The sequence below is a fragment of the Rousettus aegyptiacus genome, unplaced genomic scaffold (assembly GCF_014176215.1).
Source record: "Rousettus aegyptiacus isolate mRouAeg1 unplaced genomic scaffold, mRouAeg1.p scaffold_m13_p_5, whole genome shotgun sequence".
NCBI classification, from domain to species: domain Eukaryota; kingdom Metazoa; phylum Chordata; class Mammalia; order Chiroptera; family Pteropodidae; genus Rousettus; species Rousettus aegyptiacus.
In genome coordinates, this window is record NW_023416308.1 from 76774489 (window position 1) to 76800451 (window position 25963).

Consider the following 25963-nt stretch of genomic DNA (forward strand, 5'->3'; position numbering starts at 1 on the left):
CCCAGGGCATAACCCTTGGTTACCTTGTTCTACAGTTCATTTTGTTAATTTTATCATTGATGGCCTGACCTTTGCTCCTTTAGGCATCCCCTCATCTCCCCATGTGTAGCTGAAGAATGGGTTGTTACCCGCTTCTTTGTCTATGGTGTGTTATGTTCCCTTTGTGTCTGTTCATTAGTTCACTCTTCATCCACCCACCTGTCCTTGTTGCTTAATTCTGCCATTTTCTCCAGGCTATTAGGCTACCTTTCACTTCTCTAAGAGAAGGAGCAGGTCTGGCCAGAGGTGCTAGATCAGGAGTCAGAGGGTTCTACTATGCAATCTTCATTCTCATAGGGTCCAACCTATGGACTGGGGGTCTGAAGTGGGTGGAGAGGTCCCTGGGTCTCAGGCCACAGGGCCGTGGGCCTCAGAGCTGTGTGGTTGGGGCAACATGTTCTGGAGGAGGGAGGCTGGGGGTTGAGGTGTGGATCATTAGATTCCAGTGCAGTGGAGGGACCAGGTCCTGTAATTTTAGACCTTTCCAAGTCATTTCAAAGACCTCAGACCTGGGTTAATGGAAAGGTTGGGACCCCTAGTCCCTTGTCCAGTGGTCAGATGCCAGTACCCGGGTCCTGTGTTCCACCTGGCTGCTTTAAGGTCTAGAAGGATGCCTGGACCTCCCCTTTTCTCTGTGGCCCTCTGCTGTCTGAGAGACACCCCTGCTGTCAAGTAGGGAAGAGAACCCTATGCTCTGCCCTCTCCAGTGTTTTTATACTCCATATGAATTTGGGGCCAAGAAGTTTTGTCCAAGATTTGGCCTTGTCCTCCCCTCCCAGAAAGCAACTTGCCTTAGCTTTGTCAGGAAGATACAGTAGTAGAGTCTTTCCTAGAGAAGCAGAGTAAAGGTCCAGTATGGGAGTGGGCTGGAGATTCTATAACTTGCCAAGATTTGGGTTCCAATCCCAGGTTTGACCAATACTGGTCTTGTAATTTGGGGCAAGTCCCAGAACTTCTTGGATCTTCATTTCCTAACCCATAACCTGGGGAGATGATTTTTGCCTCAGTCAGTGGTATGAGAATTGAGGTAAATTGAGTATACTGCCTAGCACTGGGCCTGGCATATAGTAGGTGCTCAAATTAATGACTTCCAATCTCAGAGTAATCCTTCATGCCCCACCTTGGTGAGAGCTGTTCTTCCAGATATCTCCACAAGGTATTTGGAGAAACAGAAGTATAGAGAAATTGCCTGGGTGCCAGATCTCAAGCTGCAGCCTCCAATCAAGGGATCCTTTGGCCCCATGACTGGGCAAGACTCTTCCCCATAACCCTGCCTCTAGGGAACGTGGCCCAAGGGGAGAAGTGGATTATCCTCCGAGGACTGGGTGGGGAAGGACTTCCTGGAAGAGGAAGTCAGAGACCTTGGTCGTCCAAGCTCTCAAGGCCTCTTAACCACCGGGGGGGGCGGGGGTGGGTGGGTCTGGGTCCCCGAAGGTGTATGGCTCATCTCTATGGGGGCGGAGTCACTAGGAGAGGAGTGGCAAGAGGCAGGGAGACTCAGGAAGAGATGGAGACTCAGTGGCGGGGGTGGTGGGAGTAGACCCCGAGCCTCTGGGAACAGAGACGAACCTTTGAGAAGCGAGAGACAGGGGAGACACGCGCTGCAAGGCGAGCGGGGCCAGCGGACTCCAAGACCGTGACTGGGCGGGGCCAGAGAGGGGGCGGGGCCCTGCCCTTACCCCTGTCCCGCCCTGCCCTGCTTGGGGCGTCACGTGGGGCGGGCGGAAGCGCCCGGCGGGGTGGGCGCGCCGGTCGCGAGGCCGCGATTTAGCTGCAGCGGTGTGAATCTGAGTCTGTGCGTCGCCGGAACCTCGGCTCCCCGCGTGGAGTCTTCGCTCAGAACAGGTCAGTGTGGCCGCCGAGGCCTCCCAGTCAGGCGCCCCTTCGCCGCGCGTGGCCCGGAGTTTCCCCATTTCACAGAAGGGAACGCTGAGGCCGCGCGGCGACTCTGCGCCCGGCGCCTACTTCCGCGGGCGTTTCTTCTGGGTTGTGTTGTTTGTTTCACCTACCCGTGGTGGGGATGCGGGTCGCCTCTTGAGGATGCGAAGTCGGGCTAGAAACGGTAGGGAGGAGGGTGAACCGGCAGAACAGAGTGCTTCTAGCCCTCAGCCCTTAGGCATGAAGGCTCTCGGGATCCAGAGCTAGCCCGCCTTCGGGCGCCTTCGCTCGTCTGTGAAACGAAGGCTCCCACCTCGTTGACTGTGGTGACCTGCACATTGCTACGACCCTGTGCCCTGGACCTGGGGCTCCAGTGACCTTGGGCAGACTACTTCGGTCTCTGCATCTCAGTTCTCTACCAGTAAATGGGAGCATGGCCTCCCAAGAGCCCCTACCTGGCCCGGTTGCTGGAAAAAGAAGGAGGTGTGTCTTCACTGAATGGGGTCAAGCCGGGAGTGGATTGTTGGAACTGGAGAGAGCAGATTTGGAGTGCAGCCTGTGTGATGCGGGGTGGGTGTTTGGTCCCCGATGGCCAGGGATGGTTTTGGTTCTGGGGAACTCTTCTGAGTAGCCATCACACTATAGCTTCTGGCATATGCACCACCCCCCCCCCCAAAAGCGCCTAACCTGGGAGCCTTATCAGATCCTCAGGCCTAGGGGACGGGGCAGAGGGGTCTGCAGGGTCTGACAGGTATGTGGAAGTACTTAAAGAAGGATTGGACTATGTACCAGCTAAGCACTGAGGTCCAGACAGAGGCACCCAAGATGCCTTTCCTCAGAGAGCAGAGAGTGCCCAGGCTAGGGGAGACCTCCCAGCAAGTTCATTACAGGGTAGAAGGAGCCCAGCAGAGTCAGGAATACAGGTGCAGACAGGCACTGAGATGGAATCAGGGACTGGGACTCTTGGAGGCTTAGGGAGGAAATGACTGGACTGGTCCTCAGCAGCTATATGGCAATTCACAAGGATAAGAACACTCCAGAGAAGGGCATAGCTTGTGCAAAGGCAGGAACATGCATGGCATATTTGAGGAATGGTGAAGAGATGGCTATGGCAAGAAGGGGTAACAGAGGTAGAGTGTAGAGAGATCTCATTCCCCTGTCCCATGGCGGGTTTGGGATTGTCCAGACTCTGGTCTGGACAATCTAAGCTTGTTCACTGGAGTAGGGCAAGAGGGGGTTGTCACAGGTGGAGTCCTGACAACTGAGGAGGTCAAAGTTGGCAGAGGCCACCAAGGGTCCAGATTGTCCCCCGGCTTCATTGGGGCATTTCCCACTCAGCCCCAGCTTCACCCCCACCCTTCTTGGGCTCCAGCCATCCTTTCCCACACATCAAACTTCAGTCCTTTGTGCAGGATGTTTGTCTCTCCTGCCTCCAGAAGTTTTCTCCCATCCAAATCTCCTAGGTCCTTTGGAACTTCAGAGGTGGGCTGCTTATTGCTGCCTCTTGCTTAGCCTTTCAGCCCTGTGTAGTGACATACCTTAGGAAAGGCCTCCTTGGAGCTTTGTAGGGAAGAGGCCTGAAGAGACATGGGGATAGCTGGGACCTGGGGCAGTCTCTATGCTGCCACCAAACTGTATGCAACTCTGCAAGTCCCTGAACTTCTCAGTTCCTGGCTCAGTTCCTCAGAGCCTCCATTTCCTCATCTGTAGGATGGGGTGATAAGGCCCCGTCCCATGCTCCAAAAAGAGTCTTGTGTGGGGCAAGTACTGAGCCTGCCTGAGTCTAAATCCTGCCCCCAGTAGTGAGTGTTTAAATGAAGAAAAAGGAGAAAGGGGTCAATTCAGGGGGATAAGAGGCCTCTTAGAGTCCTAGGGCCTAGTGGTAGACTAGCCTAGTACTAAGCCTAGGGCATTGGCTAGAAGAATGGAGTCCCTCCACTCTCTGGGGCCCTCTCCCCCCCCCCTCCCCACTCTCCTTTTGGCCAAGCTCAAAGCCAGCCGGCTGATGCCCAAACAAGCAGCCTCTGTTCCCAGGGTGGGGGGAGGGGAAGCAGGCCCTGGGCTCCAGGCCCTTCTGTTTAGCTTGTCCAGTACTGACCCTGCTCCCCCCACCCCCCTCCGCCCTTCTCTCTGGATCTTAACCCTTGGGGGCCTGGAGCTACCTGAGTGTTGGTACCCCTTGCCCACCAGCTGTCTGCTCCAGCCCACTTTAGGCTCCCAAGGGTTCTTATTGCAGCAGGAGGAGATGCAGTAGGACATGAGTTAGAAATGGAAGAGGAAGGAGAGAAGGGAGGTAGGAGGGAGGTTGGAGCAGATAGATCATGGACAGTCAGAGATCATTTGGTATAGAAGCTTTTTTTTAATAGATGGGGAGACCGAGGCCAAGGGCCAAAGATTGGACCAGGATCACTCAGCGAGCTCTAGTGGGGGTAGGAAGTGCCCTGACTGTTAGATGGACTGTTAGTCCATCTCAGGGAAAGGAGAGGGAAAAGGGCGGGGGCGCTTTCTTTGATTTGAGTACCTACAGTGTGACTGACACTAGACATTTTTTACTTTATTAATTTTACATCATTCCATGAGACAAGGATCACCTTCCAGTAACAGGAGAAGAAACTCAGAAAGAGCTGGGTAATGACATCAGCCAGAACAATGTCAGCAAACATGCACACAGCACTGTTGCAGGCACTTTTATGTATGTTAACTGGTTTTGTCCTCCGAACAACCCTAGAAGTTAAGTACCATTCTGTAGCTAAGGAAATTGAGGCCCAGAAAGGTGAAGTCACTTGCCCAAGTTTCCAGCAAAGAAGTGGTAGAGGCAGGATCAGGACCCAGGCTTTTGTTTGCCTCTTTGGCCTAGTTTTCCCTCCCCCAGCCTGACCTCACCCTTGAGCTCAGTCCCCAGACTCACTCAGTGAGGGCCTTTCCCCTGGGTGGTAACCAAGGCAGTCTCAAGCAGGGTGTGACCCCAGCCAAGTAGACCCATCCCTTCTTCAGGAGCAGAGTCTAGTCCCTTGGGTGGTCCCTCTTACTCTCTCCTCTGGTCTCAATCAAGCTGTACTCAACTTCCATAGCCCTTAACAGAGGGGTGTTTCATGTTTCAGAAGGGGTTCTGTTCTAAGGGTGGCTTCCCCAAGGGTCTGAACAGCGGGAGGATATAGGCAGCCCTCAGAAATCACCTACAAGTACACTCGCCATAAAGCTCAGGGCTTGTCGCTGACTCCTGAGTGCTCCTAGCCCTGATCAGAGAGGACGTCTTGTCTATTTAACCCCGCCTCATCAGACCCCCAGACAGGTACATTCCAACCAGTGCTCTGGGGAGGACAGTCCCATCGCAAAGAGACAGATGACCCCAGGTGTCAGGGATGGCCTGGGGGTGGGGAGCAGTGTATGACTGGTATTTTGCATGGCCTTTCTGTGGAATTTCTCTGGCTTATCCTTTGGAACATAGTTCAGAAGGTAAAAGTCTGTCCCATAATCAGGACATCTGTATTAGATTATTGGGACAATCAGAGTGGCTGGGAGGGGATGTAGAGTTAAGTGACCAATTTAATGAACAAATTATTATTTAATAGTAGTAATGCTAGTAGTGGTAGCTACTATTTCTTGGAAGCTTACTCTGTGCCAGGCATTTAGCTAAATATTTTATGTAATGATTTCATTTAATCCTCAAGAGTAGTCTTTTGGGGTAGGCACCATTCCCATTTTAAAGATGAGGGAACTGAGGCCCAGAGAGATTGAGTGATTTCCTCAGGATCATCCATTCCTTAGAAGAGCCAGGAGTCTGAATTTCTATTACTTCGCAGTGAGAACCTTGAATACTGGGAGATAGTGTAACCAGAGGCGATTCAAATCCTGTCCTACCCTGGAAACTCTCAGTTAGAGTGGCAGGCAGGGACTGGAGGGCCATCAGGTCAGGTGGTATTGCTGGTGATCAGTTGTGGGGATGGGTTGCCTGCAAGGGCATCCTGCTCGCAGACTGGACTGACTGCTGTCAAGTTCTGAGCTTGCTAGCATAAGCCATGCCTTAGGATGAGTATCTCCTGAGGTCCACTTACTGATCTCATCCTATCCTATCTGCTCTGGACTTTAGTGAATAGAACAGCTCTCCCAGACTCCATTTTGCTGATGAGGAAGCAGGTCAGTAGGGAAGTTAAGTGACTTGAGGTCAAGGAAAGGAGGAGCTGAGATTGGCACCCAGGCACGGGGCTCTGAAGCCTGTCCTCTACCTCTCTGCTAGAGGCCTGGTCAGGGCCTCCTGGGCCTCTGACACCCTGAGGTTTCTTCAGACCCTGCCCATCTGCCTTGTCATAGGCCTAGGTCTTTTTCCCTGACCAGACCAGAAACCTGATTCCTCTCAAGGTGCTTGAGATCAGGTACAGCTAGGTGCCAGTGATTAAGTGAACAAACCTGGAAAACATGGATCTAGAGCTAAGAGGCCAAGAAGCAGAGACCAGTTGTGATCAAGAGTGTGGTGCCCAGGACCAGAGGGGTCCAGAGGAGAATTCAGGAGTCAGAGAGCACTGCCTCCCATTCCCTGGGAGGGAGGGATGTGGCAAAATTTTCTACCTCTTTATTTTCTTTTTCGTTATGAAGGTAAAGATTTGAGGCAAGGGGGAGGGAGAGGAGAATTGGGACCTCTCACGGCTACTCCTCTGTCCCCATTCTCAGGGCAGGAAGCCAGAGGCCATACCTGAAATCTTAGCTGCCCAGAGCCCTTGGGGGATCCTAGCCTGGCCCCACCTTTTTCTGGCTAGGTCAGTGCTGGGGTGGGTCTTTCTCTAGAATATGGGCAGCAGTAGCAGGGCGGAGCTACCACTGTATATCATTCCCCCAAATGCCTGAGTATCCTCTGCCACCTCCCCTACCACTCCAGAGAGCACTGCCCTGCCCCTGGGCATCCCCTTCTGTCCTCCTCCCCTTTCCACCAAAATATGAGGGCCAGGGCTCTGCTTATAGTCAGGTACCTGCGGTCTATCCCTGACCTCTGGCTCAGTGAGAGGCCTTGGGCTGGTCACTTATCTTCAGTGGACTCAGCTTCTCTGGAGCTTCAGGGAGGGAGCAGGAAGCAGCAATTCCTGGAACCTCCCAGGCCCACCAGCCCCAGGTATGAACAGGAACCAACCAAATAGGCCAGGTGAGGTGTGAGGCAGGTTGAGGTGGGAAGCTTCTTTGTCCCTGTCCACCTCGTCCTCCTTCTTCCCGCATTGGGCAGCTGCAATTTCAAGATTCTGAGTCTGAGAGTCTAGGCATTGGAGATTCAAGGATTCCAGGGTTTTATGTGCCTGCGATTCCCAGCTTCCAAATTTCTAAAATTCTAGGTTTCAAGAGCCTGCAAAGCCTCAAATTGGGCTGGATGGACCCCAAGTTGAGAGCTAGGTAGACCCTATGCCACACTTTGACTGGCTGGTGCCAGACAGATAAGGCTAGGCCTAGAGAGTTTCTCAGGGCTGCTTCGGGGATCCCTGGCCTAGCTGGCCTCCAGGCTCTTTGTGTGCTCTGCACCCATCACTCCAAGGATACATACCCAGCTGCTCTCTTTCAAGAAATCTGAGAACCAGGCCCACAAGGGACTAGGTTGTAGCAGAAGAGATAGCCATCTTGGTAGGGAGTAGGGAAGGGACAGACAGGGGTCAGGCCTCCTTCATTTGCTGGTGGTGGGGCTGTCCTCCTGGATATCAGGATGGGTTTGAGGGGAACCCGTGATGGCAGGTGATTGGCTAGGTCACAGAGCAAGGTTTGGGCCACATTGCTGGACAAAACATATCCTCCTGGGGCCAGCATGGGATGTGGCCTAGCAGGCTCAGGTCCAGACTTGGAGGGTCAGAGTGGTGACTGGAGAGACCTGGGACCCTGAGGGGAAGCACTGCCCCTCCTTGGGGGCAGGGAAGCTGGGCCTTGGCAGAAGCCTTCGGTGCCTGCCTGAGCCTGTGGGCACAGCAGCTGCCCTCAAAGTGCCCTGAGCATAGAGTGGGAACTGCCCCTGAGGGGGAGGCCTGTTTCCTCCCATGAAGGAAACCCTACCTCCTGGAAGACTTCCTGGCCAAGTGAGCCCCTTCCTGTTTCACGTTCTCTGGGAGTACTGTGACATACTAATTCTCCCTCAGCCTTACCATGTGCCCCTAACTCCGAAGGGATCACTCTGGACCACTCCTCCCTCCCCTTCCCCCCTAACTGCCTCCTCTACATTCCCACTGCCTCCGTCCACCTCAGGCATTCCCAGCCAGCCTGGACCGCTGGGCCCTCGTCCCTGCCACTTGCTCTTCCCCCATGTGCAGCCAGAGCATCCTCTGGCCTGTACCCCTAACCCACCACAAGGCAGAGCTCCTAACCCAAACCCTAACCCCACAGCCCTGACCCACATCCACCTTCCTACTCCCCCAACCCTTCACTTTTCAGGCCTCACTCATGCCCTCTACCATAAAGGATGACCCAGCCAGCCCCACAGTACCTGTGGGTACCCCAGGCTCTGCCAGGCCCCCTACCCCTCAGTCAGAGACACACCCTACTGGGCTGGGGACTTCCCAACCAGGTCAGGGTAGTACCTTCCCAGACCAAAGGTGCTAGCCAAGGGGAAGGCATGAGGTGCTACAGGGTGACTCCAGGAAGATCCTCCTCTGTGACCACTGCCCACCTTAGGGATGAAGCAGGGGCCGGGGGGGGGGGGCACCCTTAACACTATATGTGCAGCAGAAACAGGAAGCAACAGGGCTAACCACAAGTGGGGTGGGAGTACACAGGGCTGACAGCACACATCCAGGCAGCAGGAGTGGACAGAACCAGAGTCATATGCTGGGACCCTCATTACACACCAGAGGTTTTGAGGGCCAGCCCTGGTGCTGACTGGGGAGAGGAAGAGAAGGATGCTGAATTCCATCCCCTCTGAGTTGATAGGGAACCTGACGTGCCTGCCCACCCAGGAGGAGAGATTTGGTGGACTCCTCTGCGCCCTAGAACTAGCAGTGCAGTAGAACAGGGACCTGAATCTGCCCTCTCCCTAGGTGGCCCCAGGAATGGAGAAGCCAGAAGATAAGCGGCCACATGCTGCTGGCACCTGAAAGGGGAAGCTGCCAGTGTTGATGGGGTGGAGGTGACCAGATGGGCGGGGTAGGGGCCGGAAGGGAGCGAGGCTCTGGCCTCCAATTTGATGTGTGATCTCAGCGTCCTCTAATCAGACGACAGACAAGAAAGATTCCTGACTCAGCCTTTCCTCTCCAACTCACAGGGCACGTTTTTACCCATGTATCTGATCCAACCATCCCTGCTAAAAACAACAGGATGGCTTTAGCTCACTTTAAAGATGAGTAAGAAACTGAATCTCAGAGAGGTTAAGTAACTTGCCCAAGGTCACGCAGGAGCCAAAATCTGAACCAAGGGCTGTCTGGACCCCTCCTTTCACTCCATCTCCTCAGAGGGGACAGTGTGAAGACAGGCAGGGAGCAGGGAGGTCAGGTAGGAGAGAGAGGATGAGTGCAGGTTGAGAAGGGCCTTGAAGGTCATGGTAAGACACTTGCCCTTATTGTCGAGACAATGGAAAGCCATGAAGGGCAGCAAGGTGATTTGGGGACTAAGCACAGACAGCAGGCAGGCAGGCAGACTGGGGTTTATACTGCTATGAGACTTGGGAATTCACATAATTTCTCTGAGTCTGGGATTCAGGGCAATTTCATAATCTGTACAATGGGGATTATGACTTCAGGCTTGTGTGGAATAAATGTATACCTTCAAAACAGATCCCAAATCTGACCAGTTCTCACTCCCCAGTGACTTCTCACCTTCCTTAGAGAAAAAGCCAAAGCCAGCACACAGCCTGTCAGGCCTGCATGATCAGTCCCTGTTACCTCCCACCCCCTTTCTGTTACTCCAACCCATTCCATTCCACGTGCTCCACTCAGGGCTGGGTTCTGGATCTCTCTCTGCCTGGAAGGCTATTCCAGACATTGGCATGCCTCACTCCCATACTTTCCCAGCACCTGCTCAGACTCGAGGCCTTCCTTCCCTTACCACTCTACCTAAAAAAGGGCTCCCATAGTCTCTACCTCCTGACCTTGTGTTATTTTTCACCATCCTACTTATCACTATTACATAATGTATTATATATTTATTGTTAGTCTCAACTGGAGGACCAGAATATTGTCTCATTCATAGCTCTATTCCCCAGTGGCTGAAAGAGTCTGGCCACTGAGGGGAATGGATGAATGGAAATCTATGAAAGTCTGGCTCGCTTAGGTCAGAAATTTGGGACAGAGGTCTATGACAAGGGCAAGGAGAGGGATGGTTGGATGAGGCAGATGTCAAGGTTCAGACCAGAGGCTTAGGAGTAGAAAATTCAACTCTGAGACTCCTTGGCATCCTCTGTCACCAAGTCTAACCCTTCTTTCCACCTTGGAGGCTGCCCCAACCACTTGCTGCTGTGCCAGCCAATAAACATGGCTGGGAGCAGGCCCTCACCCACACAAGAAAGTGCCGACTCTCAGACCCCCTCATGCTGCCCATCCCTCAACTTTTCCCCAGAGCAGGTCAGAACCCCTCAGGCTTCCAGGAGTCTGAGACCAACCACCCACGCACCCCACTAGAGGCAGGCACTGCCTCTGTCCCTTGCTTGCCTACCCCTTCCATGGCTCCCCATTATCCACTGGGGTTCAAAGACCTCTACCCTCTGCTTTCTGCCATTTACTCATCCTCTATGGTCTCACTCCCTCTACCCCCACTGCCTGGCACTTTACCTCCAGGACTTTGCTCATACTGTTCCCTCTGCCTGCAACACCCGAACCACCTGCTCCTTCCACATTTAGGAACCACCTATTCCAACGTTCCCCACTTCTAGAAGGGGAAGGTGAGCCCCAGAGGGGGAAAGAACCTAACCATGGATATACAACAAGACCAGGGCCCAAGTGCCCCCAGCCTGAGCCTCCTACCCCCTTCCACTTGCCTGTTTCTTGAAAGAACTAGTAGGGGGAGTTCCCCTCAGGTGACCTCAGAGATACCAAAGCAATACCCCAACTCCAAGTGACCTGTGCTGGCCCCTACACTGACAAATGTGGGTTTTCAGGCCACAGGCAATAAAGGCAAATGAGTGTCCTGGTTCATGGTCTGGAACAGAACCACTAGAACCACAAGATACTCCCTTGATGGGTGTGCTAAGCCTCCCTAGGCTTAGCACACCCATCTTTAAAGCAGAGGAGGAATAACAGCCCATTCTAAGGGGAAAGGAAGGCCATTAGCTCAGGCTCTGACACCCTTTCGCTAAGCAAGAGAGACACCACCCCAAAGCTTTCCTGGTGTCATCTGGCAAAGCTCAGTCCCTAACCCTGACCTCAGGGAGGCCCCTTTCTCCCCGCTAAGCCAGGGCAGCCTTAGGGAAGAAACTGTCACACTTGTAGCTGCAGACCCACAGAGGAGCCCCTGTGGATGAAGACTACCATTCAAGTGGGTGAAAGCCTCATCCAGTTCACATATCAAGGAGTGCAGAGTTGGGCACCTCCTACCCCAACCCACTGAGACACTGAATGCTCATCACACCCAAACTCAGGCAAAAGCAAGTGGAGTATGCGGCCATTCACACTGCTTCTCCCTATCTGACCCTCTGTAGGGTGGGGCTTAGGCAAGAGGGGACCCTGGGTGAAGTTTGGGAGAATATGGGTGAGGGTCAGGGCTGGGATGGGGTCTGACAGACACTGTCTAGAGGAAAACCACGGGAACCCAGGAGTTTTCATGTTTACTAATGGACCTCAACCATTTCTCATTTGAACTCTATGGGCAGCACTCTGCTGCTGGCCCCCTGGTCCCTGATGAGGGGATCTTATTTGATAAGCTGTGTCTTAGATCTTGGAAGGATAAGCCAGTGGGGGGAGGGAGCTAGCTTTGGGTCTCAGTTTCTCATTCTCTAGTCCAGATGGCCCAGGAAATCATCAGTTTCGTTTATAGTAATTCTCTTAGTAGTCTATCCATGTTATATTTAAAATCATAAAGCTACTTTATAAAAATGGTTTGGGGGAACAAGCTGAAACAAACTCAATTCTAATAGATTTAAAATATTTTATCGTTTTTTCTTCTAATTATAAAAATGATACACAACTGTAAAAACTGTAACAGTGCATACATGAAGGTTATAGAAAGTAATAGTCTTTCAAGATTGGGGTGGGAGTTAAGGGTAGGCCTGAAATAGAGGTCTGGGATGTCCATGGTCGCCTAGGCTTTAATGTCCCTTAGCCATTAATAAAATTGGTTTTATTGCCCCAATGAAGTTGTCAAAAGATCCTACCTGTCAGTAGGTCTGCTGGGTGTGGACGTGCGTATGGAGCACTGCCTAAGTGTACCTGGTAGGTGGGGGGTTGGGGAGAATGTGAGAGGGAGGACTGAAACCCAGTCCTCTTTGCTGAGCTACAAGCCCTGCTGTGGGGCTACTCAGGGAAGAGGCATTTTTTTGATTTGTTCAAAGGCTCTGCCTGGGTTGGAGGCAGCCCTGCTTTCCCGAAAGAGGGAGCTGGTAAGTTCATTGTGGAATAGAGAATGCATGGTACCTAGGGCGATCTAGGAGGAGGTCTAGGGGGCAGCGGGGTGTTCAGTCTGGAACTTTGAAGGGTGACATGGCTGGAGGCAGAGTGTGGTAGTCCTTGGTATCTGGGGTTACTGAGAACCCTAGGGTGCTGAGGGGGTCCAGACTAGAATCTGGCTATACGACCAGCACCAAAGACCCTTCTTTTTAGGACTGGCCAAGGCCATGGGCTAGGAACAGGAAGTACTTGTTTTAGCAGAGGAGTGAGCAGATAACTACTGTGGCCTCTAGTACACACATGGTCATATGTCAGTCATCTGGATGATAGCTCTGCTTTGTGGAGGGGGAAACTGAGGCTCAGATTGTGACATGACTTGCCCAGGATTTCAGGCAAGAAGTGATGGAGCCAGTACTGGAACCCGGATTTGCCTTTTGTTGTGTGGGGAGGGGTCTCTGGCCTGGAGCTCAGGAACTTGCCAGTGGCCCCCAGCTCCCACCAGGTGGTTCTTTATGTACCTGGGTTCTGGGGCCCTGATTCAGTCCTCACTGGCCTGAGTGCTGCTCCTTGACAGCTCCCACCACTCCTGGGACCCCAGAGAACAGGTCATACCACAGATGGGATGGAGCAGAAATTTGGTGCCAGGGTGAGTGACAGGGTTGAGATTCAGGCCTGGGGTAGCTCAGGAGACCCTAATGTGCCTCCTTGGGACCAGTATGCAGTGGTCACCGGTCCTTGAGAGACAGAAAATAGGCTTCTTGGTCCAGAATGAGTCAGTTGTCCACCCAAGGGCCTAATCTGCTGCCTTGCCTGGCAGAGCTGGAGGGAGCTGGCTTCTGCAGAGGGGCGGGGGCCGCTTCTGCACCTTCTGGACCGGGAACCCAGCCCCCACCTAGTTCCTCATATCTAAAGGAAGTGTCTCCAAAGCCTCTTGCCTGCATTAGCAGAGTCCTAAACACTGAAGACCGAAGACCGAGGGTGGCCCTGCTTGCTCATAGGTATCCTCTGGTGACCGGACGGGGAGGTGGGGGTGGGATGGGGGTTAGGGAGGTATTGGCCATTGTGGGACTGTGGGGCAGTTGTATACAGTTCAGTTTTTGGTAGGGAGTATGGGGACTGACGGCTGTGCGTGTGGTAGTGCAGATATGCTATGTGGCTGCTGGGTTGGGTGGGAGGTGTGTGTCCCTGGAGGTGATGTGCGTTTGTGGTATGGGTGGGGTAGGGTTTGTAGACCAAGTCTGGCCAAAGCCGGAGGTGTGGGGCTCTTGGTTCCTGTGTGGGGAGCTCTGAGAGTTTTCCTGAGATCTGGACACTGGAGTCCCTGCCCAGCCTGCCTGGAGTGGGGAGCTATGCAGGGGAAGAGGAGGAGGGCGTAGACAATCTCAGACCCCAGGTCTGGACCCCTGGGCCTTCCGCTCCCCAAACCACTAGGCCTTCCCTTAAACCCAAAGCACAGCCCTATGTAGAGGGGATCTAAGGATGCAATTGGGAAGGGTCTTGACTGAGGGGCCTCCAGTGCTGAGTATAGAAGGAATTAGGATCTTTGAGGCTGCCCTGCCCCAGGCCTGACTCACTTATGTAAATCAGAATGCGGTGGATGCTTATACCCACATGGTCAGCAGGCTCTGTGGGGACCAGAGGGAGGATCCTCAAACCTCTCTGGTGTCACTACTGTTCTTTCACATTTCCTGTTCCTACCCCACTGAATTATACCATCACTGCATCTGCAAGTTCTGATCCCATCCTTGGGCCTTGCATACTCAGTTCCTTTTGCCTGGAAGAGCAGCAAGGCCCAGTCAGGAGTGCCCTCTGGAAGCCTTGACAACTCCACCAGACAGAAGCAGTAACATCCTCTGAAGGCCCTGTTGGCTCTAGCAAGTGACCTGGGAAAGTTTCTCATACAGCCTCCATGAAATGGGGTAAAAATACCTGGGCTTAGGATCGTTATGAGGACAACTGAGATGAAGGTAGAAATCTTTCAGGGGATGGGCATGTTGTGGTAGGCTCTTAAACAATGAAGGAAGCAATAGTGTTCCTGTCCTTGAGGAAGGCTGTGGGCCACCTTCCTGCTGGACTGTCAGAATTGGTATCCCTAGAAAGTAGGAGACAGGGACAGCATGAGGGAGATACTGGGTTGAGACAAAGAAGGGGCCATGAGTTTTAAACTCTGCTCTCAGCTATTGATATTTTAGTTAGAGGACAGAAGGGTGAAAGCTTTGACTCCAACAAGAGGGACTCAAGCCAAACCTGAAAAAGGAGTGACTGGCTGGCAAGGATTAGAGAGTCCAGATGACCCTTTTTCACTTCTATACTGAGTGCCCTTATGAGCCCAGTCAGGTCCTGAGCTCTGCGGTGGGGAGGAGCAAGGAGGACAAAAAGGGAATATAGACTCACAGGATACTCCAGGCTAGGTTGGAGGTTGAGTGGAGATGGACCCCACCACCCCACCCCTCTGCCCCCTACAAATGGAACAACCAGAGACAGAGCAGAAACAATGCTGAGCTGCACAGCTCAGCCTCTAAGGTCTAAGAGCCTGGGGGAGAGGGGCAGTCAGGGAGGACTTTCTGGAGGAGGCAGCCTGGAATCAGTACCTGAAGGTGAGAGGCTATGGTTCATTTACTCATTGTCAGTGAACAATTTCAGGGGCTCCAAGGTGCCAAGCTGGTGCTTGGTATAAAAAAGTGAGGGAGGGAGTTGTGGGGCAGCCCAGCCTGACTGGGGCTTGGGCTGTGTCACTGGCAACTTGGGCAAGTCACTTCCTCCCTGTGGGTGTTTGTTTCTTCATCTGTAAATGTCGGGGCTGGAGTAGGTCTAATGACAGGCCAAGCAGCTGGACTTGAGGGCAGTGGGAACAAAGATAGGGCATTGAGCAGGTGTGGGACCGGGTTTGGCATAGCAGAGAGGTACTGGAGGGAGACAGGGGAGAAGCAGGGACAGGGCAGGCTGGTAGGATCTTGAAGCCTAAGCTGGGTCCTTAGGGTAGGGGAGAAGGAGAGTCCCTCAACTTGTGGCCATGCTGTCGCAATAGGGTGATACTCCCCTCTGCCTAGTCTCTGCTTCCCTGAGGTTGGAGACTCAGTGATGTGTCATAGCAGCTAAAGGGCTTAAACCTCCACACCAAGCCTGAGGATCAGGGTGGTGCAAGTGAAGCATTTGCCTCGGGCACAAAATATAACTGTGGAGGAGGGCAGGGCGCAAAAAGCTCAGTAATCAAGATAAATAATATTTTTAAAAAGTCAATAGTAATTAAAAAGAATCCAAGAGAAAATATCCACATTTTAAATTAAGAGGTTTAGTATTGCCGATTCTTTCTTTGCCTTAGGCTCTAGCATGGCTCAGCAGGGCACTGCTCCAAACTTCTTTTTTCAAGGAGCTGCCTCCCCTAGGAAGCCTTCTTTGACCCTTGCCCTGGTAAGGGCCTTGTGGGTCGTTTTCACTGGCTGGGTGGTGTCTGTCCCCCTCCAGCCTGAGGTTCCTGGAAGGCAGATCCAGGTCTGATATCTGGCTCATGCTTTTAGTGCCTTGGATCGGGCTGTCCTAGAAGGCTGTGAGTGTGGAGTCCCCATGTTTGAGCTTAGCCTGAAGCCTTTAGTGCAGGAATAGGAACTTAGGAGAGGCCCAGGATGGGGCTGGGCCCTTTGCAGGGACAGAAGTATGTTCCTGTTTTCCAGCCCTGGTCATTCCCATAGGGTAATAGGGGTCATCATCAATCTGTCCATGTTTAAACCCTTAGAACAGGGCCTGTCTTATAGCAGGGGCTCAGTTAGTGTTCATTATCACTTTTGAGAGTCAGTCAGTCAGCATAGTGGTTAAGACTCTAGGGCTGCACTGTCCAATAGAAATGTAATGCACCACAAGTGCAATTTAAAATTTTAGCATTAAAAAAAACATGAAATTAATTTAAGTAATACATTTTGTTCAAATATCCAAATTATTGTTATTCCATTATGTAATAGAAAAAAGTTATTGACATATTTTATATTCTTGTGTACTAAGCCTTCAAAATCCAGCATGTGTTTTATATAGTACACTTCATTTTATGGCCACATCTTGAGTGTTCAGTAGCTGCATGTGGCTACCACTGGTTACGAAATTAGACAAAGTGGGTCTCAACTATATTCAAGCTGCGCCTTTTTAACTGTATGACTTTGGGCAACTTTTTTTGTGCCTCAGTTTCTTCATCTTAAAGTATGATGTGTGTACCTCATAAAGCTGCTGTGAGGATTAAGTACCTTAATAAAAAGTGCTCAAGTACCTGGCATACAGTAAGGACTATGTTTGTTGTCTATTTTTTTTAAATTTTCATTTTTCAGTTAGGGTTGGTATTCAGTATTTTTTATATTAGTTTCAGGTGTACAGCACAGTGGTTAGACATTTATATACTGTACGAAGTGATATTCTTTTTGAAAATTGTCATTTGCTTAGCACTGCCATTTTTTGCCAACTCTTTCTAAAATACTAATTACTTAAAATTTTTTCTAAAATACTTTTAAAACATTTTAGCCCTATACTGAGAAATAATTGTGGCATCTACTTGAAATAGATACCTAACTAGTAAATTGAAAACATTCACAACAACCTCCTAAAGCTGTCACGCAGAGCCCAGCAGTTTGGTGCTAACCCTGCCCAAGTGGCAAAAAAGGTGGCTCTGCCGTGGGACCTGTCCATTCCAGCACCTCCCCAAACAGCCTGAGCCGTCTGAGCCTGCCAGTGCCCTGCCCGCAGGGTAGGCTGGTTCTTTCTCCTCCTGGCTGGAAACACCTCTTTGGGCCCCCACCCATGTTCAGGAACAGGCCCCTGGGATTTCACGCCTCTGCCTCAGTTGCCCCCCACTCTGCCCTCACCTCCACCCTACGGCTCCCAGACTTAATGGAGAGGGTCCTATTTCCCTGGGTCTCCCCACGGTCCCGCTCCTCTCTCTGACAGGCTCTGTGTTGTGGGGGCACTGCCTCAGTCATGGAGCCAAATCTACCCCTTCCCTGTGTCTTCCCTGGGGATACTCCAACTTCCTGACCAGGCCAATAGTTTCTGCCGCAGCTGCCCCCTACACATCCCAGCCATTGGTCCTGGGGAGGGGCCAGAGAATGAAATGAAGAGTCCAAGCTCTCCTTTACCACCTGTGTCACCTCTACCTCTGGGCAGCAGTGTATCTGCCTCCTCGCCCCCAGTAGACGGCTCTGGCTTCCATTAGACTCCCTGAACCTTTCCTTCCTCTTCTTTCTCTTCCTCGACCCTTTCCCTCATCTCTCACTTTCTTTCCTCTCTTTCTTTTTCCCCATCCCTCCTCCCCTTTCTCCTCCTTCCTCCCTTCATCTTCTTTTCCCTCCTCTTTCCTCCCTCCTTCTCCTCTTGGCATCCCTCCACTCCCAAGTGTCCCTGCCTCATAGACCTTCTCCCCTCCTGTCATTGCAGCTTCCACCTCAGGCCAAGATGAGGAGCTGTTCAAAGTAGTAGCTGCCTCTGGGAGGACCAGCTTCCTGGGAAGCCCAAGCAGGTAAGTCAGGAGATAGGAAGGGCTTAGGGGCTGGATGTGGCAGGCTGAGCCCTAACGTTGAGGTGAGGGAGGAGGCTTCATGGAGGAGAGACGTGAGGTCCCATTTTCTGTTTTGAAAACTGAGGTTGAAAGAAAGAGGGTGAGGCTCAGAGACCTTGCAAAGAACCTCCTGGGAGGGCTCCGAAGGGTGGGACCAGGCAGAGACCAGTGGGTTGGGGTGGGGGTGGGGGTTGTGCCTAGTGAGTTACCTTCTCTTTTGCATTCTCAGATGATCATGTTATCTTTTAAACTGTATTTATTTTTTTTTTGAAAATGGTACAAAATTAAAAATATACAGAGGGTATAGTGAAAGGTAACCTTCCCTTTCTTGCTTTCTAGCTGCCAGTTCTTTTCAAAGACAGTTTCTTGTAAACCCATCTGGAGGTATTCTGTGTATATGTGTATGCTATATGTATATGTTTTTCTTTTTAAATTAAATTTATTGAGGTAATATTAGTTAATAATGTATAAATTTTAGGTGTACAACATTATATTTCAATATCTGTATACTCTCTAGTGTGCTTACCACCTAAAGTCTAGTATCTTTCTGTTACCATATATTTGACCCCTTTTACCCTCCTCCTTCCTGAGCCTCCTTCCCCTCTGGTAACCACCATTCTGTTGTCTGTATTTATGAGTTTGTTTTTGTTTGTTTTGTTAGTTCGTTCATTACTTTTTTTATATTCCACACGAGCAAAATCATACAATTTTTGTCCTTGTTCGTCTGACTTATTGCACTTAGCATAATATTTTTAAGGTCTGTTCATGTTGTCGCAAATGGCAATGTTTCATGTTTTTTTTTTTTATGGCCGAGTAGTATTCCTATGTGTGTGTGTGTGTATCTTTATCCATTCATCTGTTGATGGATACTTAGGTTATTTCCATGTTTTGGCTATTGTAAATAATGCTGCAGTGAACATAGAGGTACATATATCTTTACGAATAAGTGTTTTTGTATTTTTAGGGTAAATATTGAGAAGAGGAATTGCTGGATCATATGGTAATTCTATTCTTAATTTTTTGCGGAACCTCCATACTGTTTTCCATAGTGGCTGCACTAATCATTCTGACCAACAGAGTACAAGAGTTCTCTTTTCTCTACATCCTCTCCAACACTTGTTATTTCTTGTCTTTTTGATAATAGCCATTCTAACTGGTTTGAGGTGATATCTTGTTATAGTTTTGATTTTCATTTTCCTGATTACTAGTGATATTGAACATCTTTTCATGTACTTTTTTTGTTTAACCCAGATGTTTACCTCATAAAACACTATTCTGCACCGTGTTTTGCCAATTATAAAGCTTTAATATCATTTAATATGAATTATAGACTCTTTCACTAGATAATTTTAGTTGGGGTTGTGCCAGTTATAGCTTAACATTGTAAGAACTGATGTCTTTATTATGTTGAGAGCTGGCTTTTCCAAGACATCAAATGTATTTCTGTTTGTTTGTGTCTTCCTTTGGGTCCTTCAGGAGCCTTTAAAAAATATATCATGGGAGGTGAACACAGTGTGTGTGTGTGTGTGTGTGTGCGCGCGCGCGCGCGCACCTTATTGTTAAAGTGTGTAGCTGAAACTTATTGGATTTCGTTAACCGAAGTCATCATAAAAAAAAAAATTAAAAAAAAACTTAACATATCACATAGTTCAAAATTTAGGTGATAGAAAAAATGTGGAGTGAAAAGTCTCACCAGCCAGAGGTGGGTTTACAGGGAGCTGATGGAACTTGATCTTCAGGCTTCTTTCAGAGTATAGGGAGAGGCCCAGGCAGTGTGTGCCTATGGTCATATGTTTTGTGTAAAATTTTACAAAAGTAAGATAATTCTTTTTTAATCAGGAGAAATTTTAACTGAGAAGTAATTGACATATAACATATTTGTTTCAGATATATAATCTAATGATTTAATATTTGTGTTTATTGTGAAATTAAGATATTCTTGTATTCTTTTTTTATAGCTTTATTGAAATATAATAGGCAATTAGTTGCTCATATTTACATTGTAAAGTTCAGTGAGATTTAAAAAAAAATTATAGTTGGCATACCTTGTATACCTTGTATTCTTCTTCTTAAAGGCATCCGAATTGTGTAAACTTCAGGCCGTGGCTTTGCATCTGCTCTCTCCTGTCCTCTTGGCCTTCATTTTTCTTTTTTTAGCACGAGAAAATAACCAAATCTAATACATGCATATGTACGGGAATCCCGCATACATGATCAGCCCTAATTTTTCCTCCTCAGAGGCAATCAGCATTACCTTGTCTCCTGTGTATCTTTTCTAGAAATATTTTATGCATTTACCAGTAGTTACATACTGATCTGTTCACTTCCGTTGTCCTCCCCACACCCCACATAAAAGGCAGAATGTTATGTATGCACTTTTGTACCTTTCTTTAGTTACTTAACAGTATCTTGGAGGTCTCTTATCAGTGTTACAAGTTTCCTCATTTTGTGCAACTGTTCAGTATTCTACAGTATGACTACACTATAATTTAGCTAACTAGTCTCAGGTTTGTGGATGTTTTGGTATTTTCCAACCTTTTGTTCTTATACACAGTGCTATATCCATAACCATCTATATCTGTCATTTTTAACATGTACCAGTAAGACTGCAAAGTAAGTATCTAAGGGTGGCTGGATCAAAGCTCAGCCTGACTTAGGGTTTTCACAGCTATTGTGGCCTTGCCCTTCCTAGAGACGCTCTCATCTGCCAGGGAGGGGAATGCCTCACCATATCACCACTTAGTGTGGGGAGGTTTAGTTCCTTTTCATCCGTTTAAGAACCATTTATATTTTCCTTTCTGTGAATTTCTTTGTTCAAATCCTTTGCTCATTTTTCTGTTAGGTTATTAATCTGTTTCTTATTTTTAGGTGCTTTTCAATATTTAGAAAAATTAGCTCTGTGTTTGGAATAGGAGTTGCAGGTATCTCCTAGTTTGTCATTTATCTCTTGGCTTTTGCTTATGGTGTTTTTTTTTTTTTTTTTTTTTTTATCATGCAGGATTGTTTGATTTTTATACAGCTGAATATTTTACTTCTTTATCCTTCTAGGTCTGTGTCATTTCTAAAAGACTTTTGCTCTCTGAGGTGATTTTAAAAATCCTTTTGTGGTTCTATTTTTTTTTATAATGAAATCATCGCTTTATCTGTAATTTATCCTGTTGTAAGGTGTGAGGTAGAGGTCCAATTGAGTTTGTTCCTAGATTGCTCCACAGGTGTCCCAGAAACTTAATAATCCATCTAGTTTGAGTTCCTTTGATTGTATACTAAATTCTTATATGTATTTGGGTCTATTTTTGTGTATTTTCTGTTCTATTTAATGGATCTGTTTGTTCAAGTTCTAGTAACATGTACAGTCATGGGGTATGGGTTCCAGAATCTCCCTCAGATATCAAAATCTGTGGATGCGCAAGTCTCTTATTTAAAATGGTGTAGATAATGCATACAGTTGGCCGTCTGTGTCTGTAGACTCCCAACTTGATCAGAAATACAGAGGGCCGACTGTACTGTTTTAATTACCATGGCTTTGTATGTTTTAATATGTGATGAGACTGATTCTCACTCTTTACCCTTCCTTTCCCTCACCCCCTGCTTCCAGAATTTTCCCGGATCTTCCTGCTTGTTTATTTTTCCACATGAACTTTCAGCATGAGCTTGTGCAAGTCTTTTTGTCCCTCAGTAACACTCCAAACTTTTCTTCTTATAGATCTTATACATTTTTTATTAAGTTTATTCTTGGTGTTTTATATTTTGTGGTGCTATTGTAAATGGGGTCTTTCATCTTGGTTTCTACCTGGTTATTGCTTATAAGTATTGATTTCTGAACTCAACTATCTCACCAAATTCTTTTATTGTTTGTAATAGTTTCTCAGTTGAGCCTCTTAGATTTTCCAACTCAAAATTCATTTTATTGGTAACTAATAGATTATCTCTTCCTTCCTAATTTTTATACTTCTTGTTTATTTTTGCTCTCTAGAACTTTCAGAGGACTGTGAATAATAATGATGATGATGATAATGAAATGAATATCCCTGTCTCATTCCTGACTTTAATGGAAGTTTTTCTGTTGTTTTCCCATTAAACAAGTTTTTGGTTTTTGGTTTAAAGAAGGCTCAATATATTTCTATTGTAATAAGATTTTTATTTAAGTATATTGGATATTGAGTTTTATCATATGCCTCTTTAGTATTTATGGAGATGGTTATATGACTTTTCCTTTTATCTATTTATCACCTTTTCTTTGCCTCATCTATTCCTGGATTCTTGTCAGACCAGGAGCTCTTGAGTGTAGGGATGGGACCTGAGTTCCCATAGCCCAGTGCAAGGCTATTTTGAATGAACAAATGAATGAATGGCCTTTCCTGTATATTACTCCCTTTCCCTCTTGGTGGTGGGAGGAGTTATGCACAGGACCAGAACCGTAGAGGCTGTGTGATGCTTAGTTGACACCTCCTGGAGCATTCCACTTCCTCCAGGGGCATGGAGATGGGGTGAGGCTCAATCCCTATACTGGGTCTGCTGGGGAACCAGCAGTGGTATCAGTACCCTCAATCCCACCCATGTTCACTAAGCCCCTGGGCCTGGCCCTCAGCTGGGAACTGATGACTCAGAAGAAATTGGGACCTTGCCTGGGTCTTACAGAAGGCAGTAGGGTCTGTGCCAGACACAGCTATTGGCCAGCCTTGCAGCAGTGGCCAGGACTATGCATGAGGGTGGGTGGTGGTACCAACTCCGGAGGTCCTAGAGGGCCTCCTAGAGGAAATATGAGCTGGATGCTAGGTGGCCACAGGGATTAGGGTGGGGGAGGGGGTAGCTGATTTCAGGATGAGGGAAAAGCTTGTGTGTTCAGAGACCTGGCAGTACTTGGCCTTCCCTGGCACATGCGGCACGGGGGGAAATGCTCAAGGATAGAGCTTGACCTCATGGTATAGGAGCGCCACATAAGAATGCTAATCAGGGAACTAAATCTGGGCCGCTATTCCTCTAACCTGTGCCCATCTGTCTATTCCAGGTCTGGACAGAGCCCTGCTGGCTGGCCTCTGCTGTCAGGAACCATGGCAGAGGCCGGGGATATAGCACTGTCGGTCGCCGAGTGGCTTCAGGCATTGCACCTGGAGCAGTACACCGGGCTCTTTGAGCAGCATGGACTGGTCCAGGCCACAGAGTGCCAAGGCCTCAGCGATGCCCGCCTGGTGGACATGGGCGTGCTACTCCCTGGCCACCGCCGCCGCATTCTGGCTGGCCTACTTCGTGCCCATGCGCCACCAGCCCCCGCACCCCGCCCCACCCCACGGCCTGTGCCCATGAAGCGTCATGTCTTCCGTTCACCGCCTGCGCCCACCACTCCACCTGAGCCACTGCCCATGGCTAGAGAGGATGAGGGGTTATCCACTGCCCCACCCATCCCACCCCGGAGGAGTTGCCTTCCACCTGCCTGCTTTTTCACCTTGTCCACGGCTGCCCCAGACCCTGTGCTGCCCCCGCTGCCTGCCAAGCGGCATTTGGCAGAGCTAAGTGTTCCACCTGTGCCCCCTCGCACTGGGCGCCCCCGTTCACTGGTGAGGTGAGTGGCTACTGTGCAGGGTGGGAGGTACATGGGTAGAGGACTCTAGAGGGTGGAGGGGGAGTTTGTGGCCTTTGGCACCTGAGTGGTGCGAACAGCATGTGCAAAGCTCAGAGGCAGGAAGCACCTTCCAGGTCACTCTGGGCAGACGATGTGGCTGAACTTTTGGGTGAGTGAGGGTGAGGCTTGTGGATGGTGCTGGTGGGATGTGCTGTAAAGGCCTGGTGGGCAGCCAGGAGGATTTTAAGCAGAATGCTCTGATGAAAGCTGAGTACTAAAAAGGTGACTCTGGCTGCTGATGAGGCTAATGGGGGAGGATGCTAAGAGACCAGTGAGAAGGCACGGGCCAGGTGAGCCCTGCTCAGGCTGTGTGAGAGAAATAGGCAGATTGGAGCAAGATGTTTCTCGAATGGACAAGCCTTGCGGACAGCCTAAATGTGAGTGGAGAGGGGATGGGGAGCCACAACGGTGTCCAGGTTACCGTCTTGGGTGGACAATAGTACTGTCACTGGTCTGGAGATAGGGGGTTCAGGAACAGAAGTGAGTGTGGGGGAAAGTCTGGAGTTCAGGTTGGAGCTTTGCAAGTGTGAGATACTGTGGGGCATTGGGGTGCGTTCTGGAGTTGGGAGGTAGCATGTGGAGGAAATAAGGGCGCCTTGGATGATCTTGCTGTGGAGGAGTAGGGACTGCCCAGGACCTGGTGCTTGTGTTTTGTCTTCCCTCTTTACACTGCTCCTGCCACATGTCACCAAATCCTAGGGATGCTTCTCATGCCTCATTCTCCTTTCCCTCTCTCAGAACTGTTTTCTCCCCTCCTGGTTTCTGGTACTCCTTGTTTTCTTGAGTTTCCTCCTACTTCTGTGGTTGTTCCATTTTATTCTCCTTCATGTGTATCCTTCTTTCCTCCCCTTGCCATGGTGGCCAGCTGGGAGGGAGAATCCCAAACTGGGACTGAATATGTGTTCAGGGGTGTAATAGAGATTTATGGCAACACTCAGACCTAGTCGGCCTAATCTGAGATAGCTTCTTGGAGGAGGAAGGGATGTGCAGAGAGAGGTCTCCTGGTCCCTGTTTTGGGGCACTGTGCTGGGTTCTTTGCTTACATGCGCTCATTTGATCCTTACAGCAAGTCTTCTGGGGGATTTGTGTCCCATTTTCAAGCACAGAAACTGAAGCTCAGAGAAGGAAGGGGAGCATTGGCTGGATCCATGCCAAGTACATGCTCAAGGAGCCCCCGTGGGGAGGGTCTGGGAGGTTTTCCCCACCCAAAGAGGAACATTAAGTAAGGGGCCTTGAAGGCAAGCCAGGGATGTGGTGTTTTGAGATCTGATTGGTGAAAGAACAAAAAGAGTTTATGCCTTTTCTAGATTTACACAACTGGGAACAAACAGTACTAGAGTCCCCAAGGAGCCTGGCTTGCGGACTATGTTGGAATTTCCTGGTGCCATTGCGCCCTCTAGTGGCTATTTTGTTGTGTGTAGGAGTAATTTCTATTTTCTTTCATCAGGATGGAGTGAGAGAGACAGACAGAGAGAGACAGATGGTGTCTGTCTGTCTGCTTGTCTGCCTGCCTGTCTCTGGTGGGTAGGAATGGGTTAACAAGGGTAGGAAGTAGGGCCCTTGTTCATAGGGAGCTCACAAAGGCTTAGGAGGCAAACCCCCCAGTGGGGGAGTAGGGGTCTGGATTCCTGCTTTGGAGGCAGGATACCTGGGGCAGGCCCAGCTAACTGTGTGTCTCCCATTATGAGTTGCCCTTCTGTGCCTGTCTCCCCATCAGGTGCCATCCTTGACCCTTCATGGCCCTTCTGGTACTGACATCTGAGTTCAGGAGAGTTGTTGGGTATAGCCAAGGTCCTGTCCACGCCCTAGGGTAGAGGCCCCCACTTAGAGTTTCTGTCTGAACTTAAGTAACTTAGCCAACTTCTGGGGGAGGCCAGGCTCTCATGGTGAGAAATCTGGCCTTTTGTAGCTAGAGGACCCAAAATTCATTCCATGCTGGAAGAATTTGTAGACAATTATTTCTTACAATTTGTACTATTCATTGAGGCAGAATATGGTTAGAGGTGAGCTGCCAAGCCTGACTTCCTGTGTCCTGGGGCCTTTGACATTTGGAATTGTGGGCATCTATAGTCCTAGCGCCCTGGGCTCCCAGGATGTACCAAGTCTTTTAAGCCCAGTGGTAGAAAAACTTACAGTAAATGGAGTCTCATGTACATGTACCACACAAAGGCTGGGCAGGGTCAGGGCCAGGATAGAGTCTGACTGGCTACCTATCCCCTCACGGCCCCTTCCTATGACCCCAGGCTCCATGGTGCACAGTGGGAGACTGCTCAACCTGGCCTGCTCTTGCCCCCCTTGCAGGAGTCCCTGCTTCCTGATATAGCCTTTCTCTTCTTGCTCATACCCTCTGGTGATGGGGATTTCACTCTCTCAATCTTAGGCCTCTTATACCAGATCTGT

The 25963-nt window shown here is 49.6% G+C and overlaps 1 protein-coding gene across 8 annotated transcripts in view; it reads left to right on the forward strand.

Annotated features, from left to right (window-relative positions):
- The first annotated feature begins 1740 nt into the window (after positions 1–1740).
- The window catches only part of ARAP1 (ArfGAP with RhoGAP domain, ankyrin repeat and PH domain 1), a 61299-nt gene continuing 37076 nt past the window's right edge, over positions 1741–25963 (forward strand). For 2 of the 8 annotated variants that reach the window (XM_036220797.1, XM_036220798.1), the window contains exons 1-5: positions 1741–1884; positions 17823–17904; positions 18283–18327; positions 18908–18943; positions 22952–23503. In XM_036220797.1, coding sequence (XP_036076690.1) covers positions 22995–23503 — 509 coding nt within the window. In that variant the 5' untranslated portion in view covers positions 1741–1884; positions 17823–17904; positions 18283–18327; positions 18908–18943; positions 22952–22994. Of the gene's footprint in view, positions 1885–13336; positions 13409–17822; positions 17905–18142; positions 18328–18907; positions 18944–22951; positions 23504–25963 lie in introns of those variants that run through there. The other 6 variants (XM_036220799.1, XM_036220794.1, XM_036220800.1 and 3 more) reach the window with 6 other exon arrangements.